Source organism: Sceloporus occidentalis, unplaced genomic scaffold (genome assembly GCF_023333645.1).
Source record: "Sceloporus occidentalis isolate IW3139 unplaced genomic scaffold, rSceOcc1.0.p SCAF_157, whole genome shotgun sequence".
In the NCBI taxonomy this organism is placed as follows: domain Eukaryota; kingdom Metazoa; phylum Chordata; class Lepidosauria; order Squamata; family Phrynosomatidae; genus Sceloporus; species Sceloporus occidentalis.
The window spans coordinates 2,047,137-2,063,037 of NW_028317137.1; the positions used below are offsets into that span (position 1 = coordinate 2,047,137).

General features: G+C 48.6%; 2 protein-coding genes across 2 annotated transcripts; both read right to left on the minus strand.

Moving 5' to 3' along the window:
- Positions 1–2,548: 2,548 nt before the first annotated feature.
- Positions 2,549–6,182, minus strand: LOC149280418 (proline-rich transmembrane protein 1-like). Its single transcript, XM_089500708.1, has 4 exons — positions 6,164–6,182; positions 3,498–3,817; positions 3,047–3,223; positions 2,549–2,725 (listed from the first exon to the last, which is right to left on the minus strand). Exons 1-4 carry the CDS (start codon positions 6,180–6,182, stop codon positions 2,549–2,551), a joined length of 693 nt encoding a protein of 230 aa, XP_089356834.1.
- A 1,726-nt stretch (positions 6,183–7,908) lies between these two features.
- Positions 7,909–15,668, minus strand: LOC149280419 (carnitine O-acetyltransferase-like). The gene is made up of 14 exons (XM_089500660.1): positions 15,630–15,668; positions 13,390–13,617; positions 13,126–13,244; positions 11,993–12,046; positions 11,712–11,877; positions 11,264–11,438; positions 10,940–11,118; positions 10,640–10,740; positions 10,341–10,469; positions 9,902–10,024; positions 9,357–9,492; positions 9,073–9,135; positions 8,618–8,755; positions 7,909–8,124 (listed from the first exon to the last, which is right to left on the minus strand). The coding sequence occupies exons 1-14, from the start codon at positions 15,666–15,668 to the stop codon at positions 7,909–7,911; spliced, it is 1,866 nt and encodes a 621-aa protein (XP_089356786.1).
- Between the last annotated feature and the right edge of the window lie 233 nt (positions 15,669–15,901).

Below are 15,901 nucleotides of genomic sequence, written 5' to 3' on the forward strand. Positions count from 1 at the left end.
CTGCTTTATAGGGCCGTCCGGGGGCCACGAGCAGCCGTGTACCGGTCGCAATCAGATGGTGGCGCGTGCTGCTTATAAGCGCTGCAGAGCAGAACATCGACCAATAGGAGCTGGTCAGACCGTTGCCTTGGATTCCATAAGAATGATCCAAATTGGGAGGGGTGGCGGATCGCTCCATCTGGCTATAGAGCGTAATTAGCTGCCTTATCGAGAGTTAAATAGACTTGGCGGAGGTGAAATCCTGTCGCGTTCCTGGCCATTGTGGAGGGATTTACAAAGGGCTGTACAATTTGCTCTGTGTCGTAACCTAGGAGACCGTCCCCGCGGCTTCACGTGTGGGAGGGAGGAATAAGACATTTTACCGACCAAAAAATACATTGCCCGAAAATAAAAAATAAAAAATAATACTTATTTTACAGCCCAAATTTATAAAAAAAAGGAGTAAAAGACTGCAATATAAAATTATTGGTACAAGATTAATTATAACTGTGTACAGCGTACCTCCCAAGTGCCCTATTTTAAGGATCAGTCCCCCCTTGGGGCCAAAATTCAGAATGTTTGCTGGGTATGAGGTTATCGCAGGGTTCTACTGCCCTACTTCCTATATTCGAAACGGGTTTAGTGATTGAAATAAAGTATATTATTCTTAATAAAATGTATTATATGAATAAAATGTATTATTGTTAAAAAATATATATCAATAAAATATATCAGTAAAATACATTATTGTTAATGAAATATATTATTGTTAATAAAATATATTATATCAGTAAAATATAATTCTTAATAAAATATATTATTGTTAAAAATATATCAATAACATATATTATATCAGTAAAATATAATTCTTAATAAAATATATTATTCTTTATGAAATATATTATATCAATAAAATATTATTCTTAATAAAATGTATTATAGCAATAAAAAATCTTATTCCTAATAAAATATATGAATAAAATATATTATTCTTTATAAAATATATTATTCATTATGTATTATAGCAATAAAATATATATAAATATCTTCTTCTACCTCCCACCCCAAAACCAGACCCTGTTAAACATTATTACGCTGTGATTGGGAATATTTAGGGATACACCGGATTAGGCGATCCCCTTTTCGGCTGCTGTATGGAAATACGCCGACATTCTTGCCAATATGGTTGTTTGGCGTCTCGATTTGGAAAACATAAGTGACGACGTATATTTTCAATAGGTTCATTTTATTATAGATAATGCAGCTAAATTATCATTCCAAACGCTAATGGATAAATACCCACAATGCATCCCTCTAACCAATAAATAACTCATTTATAAGGAGAATATTACTCAGAACAATAGATATTTGTATATTACAGAGATAAGAACCCCCTCCCACCCCATCTCATAACACTGAGATCCAAAATAGCAGCTTTCTTTATAACAAACCTTCACGCTCACGTATCACTATCTCTCTCGGTTCTTGCACACTAATTGTCTCTTTTGCTGGCACTTCGACAGTCTAACCCCTCTCTGAGTCTGTTCTCTCTCTCTCTCTCTCTCTTATGAGATTCTTCTATCTCCCTTCCCTTTATTATCCTGCCTTGCTCTAGATATGGCTGTCTCTAAGACAAAGCCTGTCCATCTAGAACATCGCCCAAGCTCCTCCAGAAGAGGCTCCTCATGGTTTCTTGGACTATCCTCGGCCGATGTATCTCCCCTGAACAACTCCTGCACCTCGCCGATGAGAAACGATTGTCTCTTCTCTCTTTAGTTCTTTCTCGTTTTCCTGTTTTAGGAGGGAGGGGGCAAGAAAAGTCTCCAAATATGATGTCATCGTATTGGACATTACCATATGGAAATATCTCACATCATGATGATGACATCTCTGAGGAGTCCTGTGGATTTAAAGAGTTTTTTTTCTCACAGTTGCTGGACTTTTCTCATTTTTCTCAAGTTATCCCCCGAAATTCTCCCCCTTTCTCTCTGGGTTTAGCAGTCTCATAGTCTAGCTATTTATTCTTCTAAGGCTGTCTCTTCTCAGAACTCATCTTGGCCCCTTTTTTTTCTTTTTTTTCTTTGCACTCTCCCCATGTAACGCAGAGTTTATAGATATTCACGTAATACTCTCACAGACCCCCCGTAATACTCCAATACCCATGTATTATCCCGTTAATACCCTTAGATGGCATCTGTATTATTGTTATAGCAAGGGGGATTAATAGGTAGAAGGGGGGAAGTGTCCAAGGAGGAAGCAGGAGAGGTGGGATTGTAAAGAAGAAGATGAGATATGAAGATATAAGGAAACAAGTAGTATAAAAGATACATTTAAGATACACAAAAAGGTCCGTTAAAGAGAAGGAACAGAAAGGGGGGGGTAGAAGAAAAGGAATACGACGATGAAGAATGGAGAGGAGAAAAAATAAGAGAGCGGGGTGAAAATAAACCGAGATGAAAGAGAAATCAGACGAAGAAATGGACGGTGAGAGACACACAGGAAAGTCTCGGGGGGGCACATAGAGGTTCTGGAAATTATATTTGCACTCCTTCTGCCCCTGTGGGGTACTTCACGGCCCCCACTCGTTCTCATGGTGCTGAGCTGCGATGATGATGACCACGGTGAGGATGGTGCAGAGGACCATGGCGGCGATGCCCACTGCCAGGCTGATGAAGGAGAAGTTCCGGGCTTCCCGAGAAGCGATCTCTGCGGACATCAGGTCACCGCGAGCCAAGGCTGTCCTCACCTGCAAGGGCAACGGAAATGTGAGTCTGTCTGTGCCGTCAGCCAATCACATCCTTTTCCTTTACTCCCTGGGGTAACACAGACAGAACGGGGGGTATAAATCTGCCCCTCTCCCTGGGGTAACACAGACAGAAGGGGGGGTATAAATGCCCCTACCCCTGTAGGGTGAGACAGACAGAAGGCGGGTATAAATTTGCTCCCTCCCTGCAGGGTAACACAGACAGAAGGCGGGTATAAATCTGCTCCTCTCCCTGGGGTAACACAGACAGAAGGGGGTATAAATCTGCCCCCTCGCTGCAGGGTAACGGGGCAGAACACTCACCTGAACGGCCTTTATTATAGCAATGACTCCGGTGGGCCAGAAGCAGCAGATAGTGGTGAGGACAGCAATGGGCAGGTAGTCATGGGGGGGACGTCGTGGCTCCAAGAGCGCCAGTCCGGGAGGGATCTGCGGAGGGGGGACTCCCGGCTGGGGTGGTACAGATCCCCCCTGATATTGCTAGAAAAACAATAGAGGAATCAGATGAATCGGATTAGGGAATGAAGTCCAAGCCGCCCTTCTGCAGCCGCTTAACAATTTGCATTTATTTTTATGTTAGTGGTTAAAACACTCGCCCCAAATCATTATTTTCCCAAAAATCATAAAAAGTATGTGTGTTTAACGGAAACCTTTAGCTTCGTTTGTGGCTACCACCTCTGCTGGATGACGGTTCCAGGTACCCTATCAGCTTCTCCACCCTCCCACCTCATTCCGTTCCCTTGTTGATACTTACTGTGCCTACAGGATAGACGGGTACATAGGCGGTGCACGGCTGCAGGTGCATTGGGTACCCCGATCCTTGGGGAACATACCCCCCAACGGGTAACGTTCCTCCAGAGGGGTGAGTCTGTACCACATACCCCTGAGAAGTAGGGGGAGGACCGTTAAACTGAGTCTCCTGTAGGTATCCCTGGGGGTCCTGGCGAGGGAGGGTGGCACTGGATGGTTGGGGTGGGGGGTCATTATAGCCTGGGATAACTCCATTACAAGGGCCGTCACCACCGGGCTGGTTATAAGGTGGAGGGGAGTTGTGGGGTCCGGCGTCAGGAGGACCTGGAGAGAGAAAACAGATTGAAAGAGGAAGGAAAAAGAGGAGAGGAGAGAGGAGAAAGGAAAGAGGGAGGAGGGAGCGAGCGAAAGGAGGGAGAGGACATTGTCACAGACAGAGCTGCTCAACGTGACCCCCTGGGGCAAAAACAGGTCAGAAAACAACAGAAGTGACAGGGCAACCACACAGGGATATTTATAGGGACTCTAGCACGTGCACACATACGTGCAAACGAGCACACACACGTGCACACACACGAGCACACACACGTGCACACACACGAGCACACACACGTGCACACACACGTGCACACGAGCACACACATGTGCACACACACACACGAGCACACACACAGTACATACATGGCAAGCAAAGATACACAGCCTGTAGTTGTGGGCATACATGCCGTACATATATGTATCTCTTACAGAATTTATAGTGAAATCACTAACACGTAGAAGAAGAAATGACCTCACGTATACACATTCTCCATATTCCCCTCTCTCCCCCCACTGACCCTATTCTGTTACCTGCCCTCCCCTTGTGACCCGTGTCCATTTCTTGGTTGGTTCTCCTGTCAGTTTTCTCCCCCTTACCCCAATTCTACCAAAATCTACCCCCCATCCTCTACAGTTACCTTTCTTTCAACTTTTAGGCCTCATTTAGTTGTTTGCCCCCCATCTTTTCTGTACATTTACTTAGCCCTCCATCCATTCTTTGGTAATTCCACTTTCATCCTCCGGCACTCATTACATTAGTTCCCTCACTCACTCTATTAGTTCCCTCACTCACTCTTTGTTGGTTTCCTCAATCCCTCCAATACTTTATATGTTACTATTTCCTCCTCTCCAGTTTCCTCCATTCCTCCTCCACCCTTTATACTAACATCGCTTTATCTCCTTCTCTAGAATTTCCTTCACATTTTACACTCCCATTACTTCACCACCACTTCTCCCGTTTCCTCCAGTCTTTCACCAGCCTTTACACCACCATTAAATCACCCCCTCTACAGTATCCTCCATTCCTCCTTCACCTTATATACTCTCTTCTTATATACTACTTCACTCCTCCTTTACAGTTTTTTCATTCCTCCTTCACTTTGTATGTTCCTACTATGTTACCCCTTACTCTCCAGTTTCTTCCATTCTTCCTTCACATTAAATACTCATTACTTCACCTCACCTCTCCACTTTCCTCCATTCCTCCTTCACATTAAACACTCTCATTACTTCACCTCACTTCTCCAGTTTCCTCCATTCCTCCTTCACATTAAATACTCTCATTACTTCACCTCACCTCTCCACTTTCCTCCATTCACTATATATATCGTACTCTTATTTCTTCACCCCTCCTTTGCAGTTTTCTCCATTCCCCCTTCACTTGTTATACACCTATTTTTTCACATCCTCCTCTACAGATTTCTCCATTCCCCCCCCACTCTTTTTACTACCATTACTTTACCCTCTCCTCTTTCCTCCATTGCTCCTCCACTACCTATTACAATTACCCCACTTGCTCTTCAGAAGTTTCCGTATCCCTATGGTAATTCCCCCTTTTTACTCCAGTAACTTCACTCCCTGCTCGCCTGTCACTCCTTTGCTTCTCTTCTCCCTTCCCTTCCCAACAATTTCCCTTAATTCTTACCATCTTCTCTCCCCACCTGTCTCCTCAGTTCCTCCACCGACCCCCATTCTATCCGTTACCTCTCTCCCTCACCACAGTCTCCTCTATTCCTAGGACATGCCCCTGTCCTTTGGCATTACCCTTCCCACAGGTCTCCTCAATTCGTCTACTGCCCCCATATCATTCCATGACACCTCTCCCCTCCCCTCCATCAGTGTCCTCTACCCCTCGGATGTGTCCCCCATCTTTTCCTGTTACGTCTCTTTCCCATCAGTATTCCCATGACACCCCAGTCGTCCCCTGTTCCTGCTCCCCCTCCTCACCTGTATCATCCATTAATATTTCCCTTTGTCCCCTCTATGTGTGTTTTTCTAAGAGCCCTTCCTCTGACTGTCAGATTCTCCTGTGGGGATGACGGACGGAGACACGCACAGAGCGGCGGGACAGAGAAATCACACGGACGGACGGACCGACCGACAGATAGATGGGTAGATGGATAGATAGATGGATGGATAGATAGAAGGATAGATAGAAAGATAGATGGATAGATAGATACTTGATTCTGTATAAGCGATACATGAAGGCTCATGTTCCGCACTCCTACTCCAATTTCCTCCATTCATCTCTCCTTACCTCTGTCCCCCACCCCCGTCTCCCTTTTCCTGTATCACTATATACTCTTCTTCCATCATGTCATCCCCCCCCATGTCTCTTCCTCCCCCTCTCACCTGTTTTCTCGCTGGACATATCTCCAAGGGGAGGGAGCTGTGCAGATTTGGGGGGGTCCTCAGATGAATACGGCTGGATGGCGGGTCTCTCCTCGCCCCCTCTCACGGTCTCCCCCCCTCACTGCTTCTCCTGTGATCCTGCACCAATTCTTTCTGCTGCAGCCTTTCTCTCTATCTCCCCCCTCTCTTCTCTCCTCCTCTCTGGATCTCTCACCCCCTCTTTCCTCCTCCTGTGATTCTCCTCCTCTTCTCTCTGATTCTCTTTCCCTCTATTCCCCCAACTGTTTCCCTCTCCTCCTCCTCTTCCTAATATTCTTTCTATTCCCATTTGTCTTTGCCCTCCTCCTTATGTCTAAATTCCCTTTATGACATTTTTATGCTGCCCTCCTTCTCCTTTCTGCCTTCACTTCCATCCTCTCCAGCCGCCCCCTCTTTTTTCTCTACGCTTTGTACATTTTACCCATAACTTCTCTCCCATGCAGTTTCTACGCCCCCCCCACACTTTTCTCTTCCCTATCGCTTCCATACTAGACTTTGGTCTCTTATATCGACATAAATAGGAGAACCACACTCATCACTCAGTGCATTTTGGGTGCTTTCCATGCCCCCAAACAGAACCCCCCCCACAGTGATCCTGCATTTAACGAATGTTACTATTTGACTATTGATGACCCCCTGACCTTGCACACCTACTTTACTTCCAAGTATCCCTGTTTAGAAGGGACAGTCCCATCCTTGGGACCCAAACCCCTGATGCCCCTCTATCCTCCCCTGATGCCCCTCTTTTCTAGGAGGTCAGAATGTTTGCTGGGTATGAGGGGATCGCAGGGTTCTACAGCCCTAAAAGCCCCGATAATGTGTATAGAAACAGCAGGGAACGGCTTTATAAATTAAATGGTGTAAATAAAACCCATTATTCTTTTAAACGTCTTACTCAGACCATCAATAGGCAAAGGGCTAATATGGGGGTCAAAGAGTTTTATTTCATTAACATGGGAGCCCTTGGGGAAGGACATGGGACATGGGGCAATAGATTTAAGGGATTCTTCTGAGGGCAGCTTTGAGAATTAACATAACGGGTTGCGATGGAGCGGGGGTCAGAACATTTTCCGATAGCGGCGCTGTTTCCTTCCATTCATTTCTCTGAAAGCAGAACAAAGGGTCTCCCAGGGGACCACTTTAAATAACCTCTCCTGGGGGGCTATTATCACACCATTTTGGCTTTAAATACCACACCTATCCCCGTTAGACAATTTTACTCCCCAGCCTGCAGTAAAGCGTAGTGAAGGAATGATCTACTGACAATCCTATACAGTCTCGGCGGCGATAGGGGAGATGCTTACAGCACACATAAACCGGGGGGGGTAAGAAAGGCATATATATATATAAATATATATATATATATATATATATAAATAAATAATCGGCAGATTCCTTATCTAAGAGAACAGCTGAAATACTTTATTACAAGCTAAAGCGCTGACTGCGAAGCACCACCGGCCATCCCCCCTCCACACACTTATTCTTCCTATGAGCTCAACTATATGACATCATAAGGTTGCACCATGCTCTATCTCGGAGCCGTGGGAGTGGTGTATGAAGAATAAAAGAATGAAAAAGTAATAAAATACAAAGCTCAGATCTTTGGATTTTTATTGAGATACGATTCAGTTTATAACTGAAAGAGAACCCAACCGAGAGAAAGAAACCTCTCTGTAACAGAACAAAATCAGAACAAATCCAGCTTACTCCTCGCCGGGCCGGCACTCGAGTATGAGCTCGCGCATGTCCCTAAGAGCATCCTGCAGGCCTTCGGACAGTTTCTGGGCATCTGTCTCCTGACAGCAGTCAAACGCTGACACGCAAACCGTCACCGAGTCCTCAGAAGGTGCAAAGCAAGCGCTGTAGCCATCGGGGACCAGGGGCCCGTAACACATCACGCAATCCATGGGGGACGAAACCTAAAGCAGAGGACGACGTCCGCAATCATTAAAGCCCGGAAGCAGGATCTGAGTGCCTAATACAGCCATGTAACTAACCGTACAAGATTAAAGGTGCCTTCCCACTGGAAAAAAACATGTTAAAAGGCAAAGTCCCATGGAAAATATTTTTTCTTTCTGACCCCATAAACAAAATCACAGGAGTTCCCCTTCAAGCAAATAAAACTTAGTAGATCTGTCATTTTATCCTTTCTTCTATGGGCTCAATAGAGGCAAAAACAAATACAAGGCATAGAGTGACATGACAAGCGTTTAATGAAAAATTATGACAAAAAAAAAAATGTACAAAAAAATTAAAATTTATTTAAAATTATTATTTTTTTTTTTAGTATGGTGGAAAAGATGAAAATTGCAAACCCAGGCATTCGAAGAAACTCCTTGCAAGAATGTAACTGCACAGAGATCAATAGAAACTATGTATTTAAAAGGGAACTCCCGCCACAGAGATACAAACCTGTCCGGTGAAAAGCTTCCAGTGGGAAGAGATAGCATAGGAAGTGTCCATGAAGAGAGAAGGGAGAGCGACGCCAGACGAAATGCACAGCATCTTCAGGGCCAAGATGGCACCATCTACTGACTGCCCCTGAAGCACCTGGGAGAGATGAACACAACATTAATACACCTGCTAAGACATGTAGATTGCAATGAACAAAAGAATCCCATCGCTGAGAGCGCCACCTACTGGCTGCCTCGCTAACTGCTGGATGGGCTCAGCTTAATAGAGAACTGAGAATGCGCCATCTAGTGCCCGTACACTGCACCTGCAGCACCCTGAACTCGGATCACTATAGGCTAACATATATATAGTAGAAAGAAAACCCCATTCATATGGCCAGTGGATAAGGTTAATTAACCAATAAATGACCATATTCACTAACCCAATAATGTAGTAACAGACAGATGTCTCACCTGCTCTGTGGACTCCTGGTGACTCTCTACAGCTCTCACCATGAGAGACAATTTCTCTTCAGCCTGAGACAGAACATAAGGAGAATAAACAATGTGTCCAAAATCATGGGTGGCCACCCGTGATCCCCACCTACAGCTTTAATTATCCTCAGTCAAATAAAGTCTGGTTAGGAGTAGTAGACAAAAAACAGATGATGAGCTATTTTACCATCTCCTGAAACAGAGGTTGGCTGAGCGTATCATTGTACAGATTTTGACCCTTTTTATATAGCCCGATCCCGTACCTTCCTATTCGGATCATCTGCAGCTTGCGCAAACTCCAGAGCCTCGGGAGAGGAGCAGCGTACAACATCCGAGCGTCCCCGATGGAAGGCACGCATGGAGACCACCTCACACGTGGCACATAAAGCCCCATGTAACCTGTGGGGGGGTGGAAAGATTCTCAATGGTAATGTCTGCAAGGAAGCCGAGCCTAGAACTTCTCCAAAGGGGCAACCACCTGAGCCTAAAGCTTCTCTGGACGTGATAGACGTCCCAGTCTGGACCTTCATTGTGATGTTATAGAGCAGCCTAGTTCCCCTCTGGCAGCATAAAAGACAGCAAATCCAGACCATTTCTAGAAAAGCCCTGACAATGTGTATATTACCCTGTTATATAAACAGCAATATAAATCCTCAGTAAGGACTACCCCTGGACACATCTACAACCACACCCCTAAAGCAGAAGTGCCCCTCCGGCCCCTTTGAATGATGGGGGGCACGAGATAGATCATGGTAGACCCCTCTCTCCATTTGCCCGGCGTTACAGCGCGATGCCCCTCCGTCTCTACCTGTAATACGCCAACTGGAGGGCGATCTGCAAAAAGGCGCCGGGTCCCAAGTTGTGTCTCTGGGGGAACCGCTTCCCGAAATCAGTGAACGTGAAGCAGCAGATGTCCAGATCATTTACTAATCTGTGAAGGAGGAGGAGTCATAACATGCAAATAAACTAGACACTCATTATCATAACCACACCCACCCACTGCATTATTCAGCGCCTTCACCACAAACCGCACTGCCACCCATAGGCCAGACCTCTCTTTCTACAATCCTGAAACATGCCCCTCGGTATCGCATTGCCTACAGGGCTGGCCAGCCATGACATCCTAGAAGCCATATTTTTTTCTCGGCTACCGACCCATTCAGGACTACTCTACACATCCACCATCACACCTGCCGCCACCACTCCATTCACAGCACGTTCGGCCCCCACCACCCACAGAGACTCACATGTCCAGGTTCTGCTTGGCCTGCTCTATGTGCTGCTTGATGTCCGCGGGGAAATTGAAGTAGAGCTTCCTCGGGGGCGGGAGGCGGATGAGAGGGGTGCGCGGCGGCAGCAGACTGGGGCCCCTGGCGCTGAGAGTGATAGGAGATAACCCGTCACACCCTTAATTGAGCGACCCAAACCTAAGAGTTAAATATGGAGACTCTGCCCATGAGCTTACAATCTAACTTGAATGGGTAATCGAGACAAAAGGAGTAGTGTACGCGTTTATCCTCCATCCACCAGCCGGATAATCACATACCAGTAATCCAGAACGTGGCGCAGCATCGTGAGGACCGCTGAGGCATCAGCAGTTGCTTGGTCGTATATCAGACCACAGGTGCCATCTTCGCCGACCACGAACTGCAGGGGGTCATACTCAGTGTCACTGTACGCCGCGGCGTTCGGGTAGGGTTAGTGTAGCGGTGAGCAGTTAGCGCAGATAAAGTGAGGGATTAGGTGAGGTTAGTGGCTGGTAGAGCGCGGGGAGACGTAGAAGAGACAGCCAGGCGCTGTGCGAGACGAGCGGGGTGGGCTACGGCGAGACAGTCCGCGTTCGAACCTGCAGGGTTTTGTCGAACCAGCGATTGCCGCTGTTGGCGTGGCTCCCGCCGCCGTGCAGCATCTGTGCCGCCGTGCGGCTGCTGTACAGGTCCTCGGAGTACTTCAGGGCTGTGGCGTCTAAGCAGAGCGTGAAGAGACTCTGCTGGATACTGCGCACAGAGTCGCGGTTCAGCCGGTCTGCGGAGAGAGCAGAGACACGCTATACCCTCTAATATGAAGGTCAAAGTTCATACCTTTTATTGAGCCTTCCAGAGCCTCAGAGGTCTCTTCTTCGGATGGAGATGTCCCTTCTATTCCAGCAGCGCCCCACAGACACACTTACCCCTGATGAGGGAGGCGTACGCTCGCCCCCAGCTATTGCGGTGGTCTGTCGTCAGGACCCCCACGGGCTCCTTGTCGGTCTTGTACGAATGGGCGCGCAGGAACAGCATCTGCTGATGGATCTGATCCTCGGTGATCGGCGTCCCGTCGCTGTTATAGACATCTATCCGAAAAAACTGAGACACAGCGAACGTATGAGGAGAGCCCGGGCAGGGGTAGGAAAAGAGAGGGAGAGCACGCGGGTAAAGAGGGACACCGCTGAGAGACTGTTCAATAGACCGCCTGAACCAATAAGCAACAACCAGCGAGTTGGGAATAAGGGAGGAATAACTAAACGGGGATGCAGCTTCCAAGTGAGGAAGGCTTCCCGAAGAGTTTGGAGAAAGTGACAGATCTTTTGCGAGAGAGCGTCGGGGTATAAAAGGCTGTCGGGGGGACAGGCGCGTCACCTGGTAGTTCCTGCAGACCGTCACGTGCTGCAGCGGTGCCTTGTGCGGCGGATGGATCAGGACTCTGTCCCTCTTGTATCCCGGCTCTCTGCACGATCCAAAGAAATTCCGGTACTGATCCGGACAGAGGCTACGGCCCCTCCACAGCTCCTTGAGACCTTCGGGGCTGGGAAAAAAGAGAGAGAGCGCGCGAGACGGAGAACCCGCGGGGGTCAGAGAGGGAGAGTAAAAAAAAAAAAAAAAGAGAAATAACGTTCGGGCCGGAAACGGCAGAAACTAACCTTTCGATTTTTGCTTTGAAATCCAGAACCCCGGAGATTAATTTTGCGGCAAATCTGGAACGAGACACGAGGATTCCATCAGGGTCGCCAGAGGTCACGAGCGCTCACTTTCCATAAGCTGCAATAGGAGGTGGCCCGCGCGGACAGGTGGACAGAACAGGACTCGGCGTCCGTCCCGGCGGCCCACTGGCCATCGACACTCCAGAGCCGGAGCGGCAGATCGGGGGCCGCAGCGCGTGGCTGCAGGCCAGATACATCCATCTCCAGCCGTCACTCACGCTTACCCCATTTGGTGCCCAATGGCCTTAAACTGCCCGGACGTCCTCGGTCCGGCCCTGATCACAGGCATTGTAGTTCAAACAACATTCAGGGACCCACAGATTAGTTGCCCCTCAGCAATATTAACCACAGAAGGGCAGGAGGGACAGGGGGGCAAACAGGGCCTAAATTACCTATGTGTTATAGGGGCCGGGTTCTTGCAGGAGAAGCTCACAGGTGCTGGCCCTTCATAATGTATAACGAAGTTAGGCAGCTGCATCTCTCCTGCAAACTCATCTCCCGCCTTAGTGAATAAAGCCCAGTGACAGCTGCAAAGAGACCCAGTGACCTAAAGAGTCTTTAGCCATGAAATACAGCGCTACGGAATAGGACGGCGCTATATAAATGAATAAGATAATAATAATATTCTCCGCGGGGAGATCGACGCTGTTGTGATTACGATGAATACGGAGGCAAAGGGTTGCTCTGTATGATGTCACACGGGACGAAACTCTTCATCCTATGATGTATAGATCAAATAATTCGTACCCGATGCTCTGTACGCCTGGGGCAAACATAGGGTTCAGATTAGGCCGGGGGCTCGTCGCCGTGGCGATACAAAAACCTGCGCAAGCAAGAGTATTGGGAGATACGGGGGGGGATAAAAGTATTGTCATCGCCATAGCAACAAATAGAACATTCCTGCTGATCGGATCATTCTATCGGTTGCTATGGTGATAAGAACACCAGTATCATAACCCACACACACACAGTTCATCATCAGCTGGACAACCAGGGATATCTGCCCCGGGGGGGGGGGGGCACAGGGGGTAAATCCAGAGGGTATAAAGCTAGAGATTGAGACAGAAAGATACCTTAGCTGTCCCCTCCAGTCCTTGTAATCTCTCTGGGGGAGAATAACAGCTGGGCTGGAATGTACCGGAAGGGGCAGGTGATTCTCAAGGTATATAGACTGCTGCCTCCAGTCTGTCAGCTACGGAGGATGATGGGGAGGAAAAACGGAGGGAAAATATATTATTCAACAAGACCAAGCAGGGACAATAAAAAAAGAGAGAAAGAAAGAGAAAAAAGGAGAAAATATATATTTTTTTATTAGAGTGTCAGCTCTGTGGTCTCACCCAGTTGTCGGTGCGCTCTGCTCTGCGCTGCAGCTGTCTCTGCAGCTCCTCCGCCTGCCCCCCGGGTCTCAGAAACTCCTGCATCAGCTCCCGGGTCCCCTCCAGCTCCTCCTCGCTGACCAGGGGCTGGAGAGAGCGCAGGTAACGGGCCAGAACCTTCGAGAGGTACGGAACCGGCTGGCGGGGCAGGGGCGAGGAGGGCGAGTGGTACCCGCGGAGCAAGAGCAGCTGGGGAGGAAGAGACAGGGGGGGGTATGTTATATACGAGAGCTTTAATGCATGGGACATATACGACACGGAACGAGCGGGATTATCAGGAGGAATCCAGAAAAGGATCGAGAAGGAGAGCAGAGCTCCGGGGAGCAGCGTGTCCTAAAAATCCAGAAACACGACTATAATTAGCAAGAAGGAGAGCGCAGGGAGCGGGACTTACACTGCAAACACAGGACAGACAGACAGTATAATGACCGGCCCACTAAAATACAGGCGGGGCCACAGCATAATGACGATCCCCGGCAGGGGCCCCGAATCATGGTCACTGCGTACTGCTGGGGCAAGAGGCACAATCGCTATACCCTGCTGGGGCAGGAACATGATTCGGATACCTCTCCGGGGGTGGGGGTATAGTCACGATACCCTGCGGGGGGGCCGATCACTATACAATGCTGGGGCAGAAAGCACGATCACTACACCCCCCCTAGGGGCTGGAAGTATGACCTTTATACCCTACAATGCGCTCACGGTACCCAGCTGGGGCAGTAAACATAATTGCTATACCCGGCTGGGGCAGTAAACATAATTGCTATACCCGGCTGGGGCAGTAAACATAATTGCTATACCTTGCAGGGGCAGTAAACATAATTGCTATACCCTGCTGGGGCAGTAAACGTAATTGCTATACACGGCTGGGGCAGTAAACGTAATTGCTATACACGGCTGGGGCAGTAAACGTAATTGCTATACACGGCTGGGGCAGTAAACGTAATTGCTATACACGGCTGGGGCAGTAAACATAATCATGATACCCCGCAGGGGCTGCAAGCTTGATCCCCCCACACTGCAGGTTCTGGAACTAATAGCCTGATGTTGCCGTGCAGGGGCTTCAAGCGCTGCCAGAATTATACGACTAGTATTTTTTTGGATGCTGGCTGAGGGTTTGGGAGTCGCAGTCCAGTAAGAGCGAAAGGATTGCATTACCCCAAAGCTTTACTCTTTAATGGATATTTAGTAACTCCCAGCACTCCCAGGAACGGCGCAGGTAACCGCCCCCCGACACACAGCCCAGAAAGCACCCCTGCAAGCTCTGCAAACTGCCCCAGGCCTCTGCCCCGCGTCCCCTGCAGCAAAGCGATGCTCTGCATGCCTATAATTACTTGCAATGCTCTGCAGCCATGCTCTGCAGCGGGAATTCGCCTCACCGCAGCCCTCAGGGGGCCCCCGCAGCATATCAGATTTCGCATCATTCTCTCAGTTCCCCCCTCCCCTCCTGGACACTCTGAAATCTACCCCTGGGGGGGTATTTTTGGCCCACGGCTGGAGGTGTTAGAGAGGCCCGGCCTTGGTGTTAGGGGTGTGGAAATCACCAACACACTTCCTGCAGGGCGGAGCCGGGAGGAGGGGTGATAGCGTGTGTCAGTCAGTGTGCGTGTGTCAGTGCGGTGTGCGTGTCAGTCAGTGTGCGTGTGTGTCAGTGCAGCGTGTGTCAGTGCGTGTGCGTGTCAGTGCGGTGTGTGTGCGTGTCAGTGCGGTGTGTGTGCGTGTCAGTGCAGCGTGTCAGTCAGTGCAGCGTCTGTCAGTCAGTGTGCGTGTCAGTGCAGCGTGTGTCAGTCAGTGTGCGTGTCAGTGCAGCTTGTGTCAGTGCGTGTGCGTGTCAGTGCAGCGTGTGTCAGTGCGTGTGCGTGTCAGTCAGTGTGCGTGTCAGTGCGGTGTGTGTGCGTGTCAGTGCAGCGTGTGTCAGTCAGTGTGCGTGTCAGTGCAGCGTGTGTCTGTGCGTGTCAGTGCAGCGTGTGTCAGTGCGTGTGCGTGTCAGTCTGTGTGCGTGTCAGTGCAGCGTGTGTCAGTCAGTGTGCGTGTCAGTGCAGCGTGTGTCTGTGCGTGTCAGTGCAGCGTGTGTCAGTGCGTGTGCGTGTCAGTCTGTGTGCGTGTCAGTGCAGCGTGTGTCAGTCAGTGTTCATACCTCCCAACATTTCAAAATGTGAAAGAGGGAGACTTTTTTTTTTTTTAAATCTCGCAGAACTCACCGATACAAGCAGCCGCACTTCACAATGTTGCGCTCGCATCGCCACTTAAAACACGCTTCATTTTTGTCAGCACAGTCATATTAAAAATAACCAACACATTGAGTTGAATTCCCATGAGCCTCAGCCAGACATACTACTTCCATGATGCTGGCTGAGCGTCATTGGGACTTGTAATTAACAGTAGATACAGCTGCAGATGTTAGCTGTGAATTACAATTCCCATGATGCTCAGCCAGCCAGGTGTCCACCATGACTAGGCATCGTGGGAGTTG

Coding starts and splice junctions, on each gene's coding strand:
- LOC149280418 (XM_089500708.1), bottom strand. Junction 3,224..3,497: donor CCGTCTATCCTGTAGGCACA/GTAAGTATCAAC, acceptor TTGTTTTTCTAG/CAATATCAGGGGGGATCTGT. Junction 2,726..3,046: donor CTATAATAAAGGCCGTTCAG/GTGAGTGTTCTG, acceptor TTGCCCTTGCAG/GTGAGGACAGCCTTGGCTCG.
- LOC149280419 (XM_089500660.1), bottom strand. CDS start 15,668: ATGCGAGCGCAACATTGTGAAGTGCGGCTGCTTGTATCG. Junction 8,756..9,072: donor ACCAGGAGTCCACAGAGCAG/GTGAGACATCTG, acceptor CATCTCTCCCAG/GTGCTTCAGGGGCAGTCAGT. Junction 8,125..8,617: donor GGAAGCTTTTCACCGGACAG/GTTTGTATCTCT, acceptor CCTCTGCTTTAG/GTTTCGTCCCCCATGGATTG.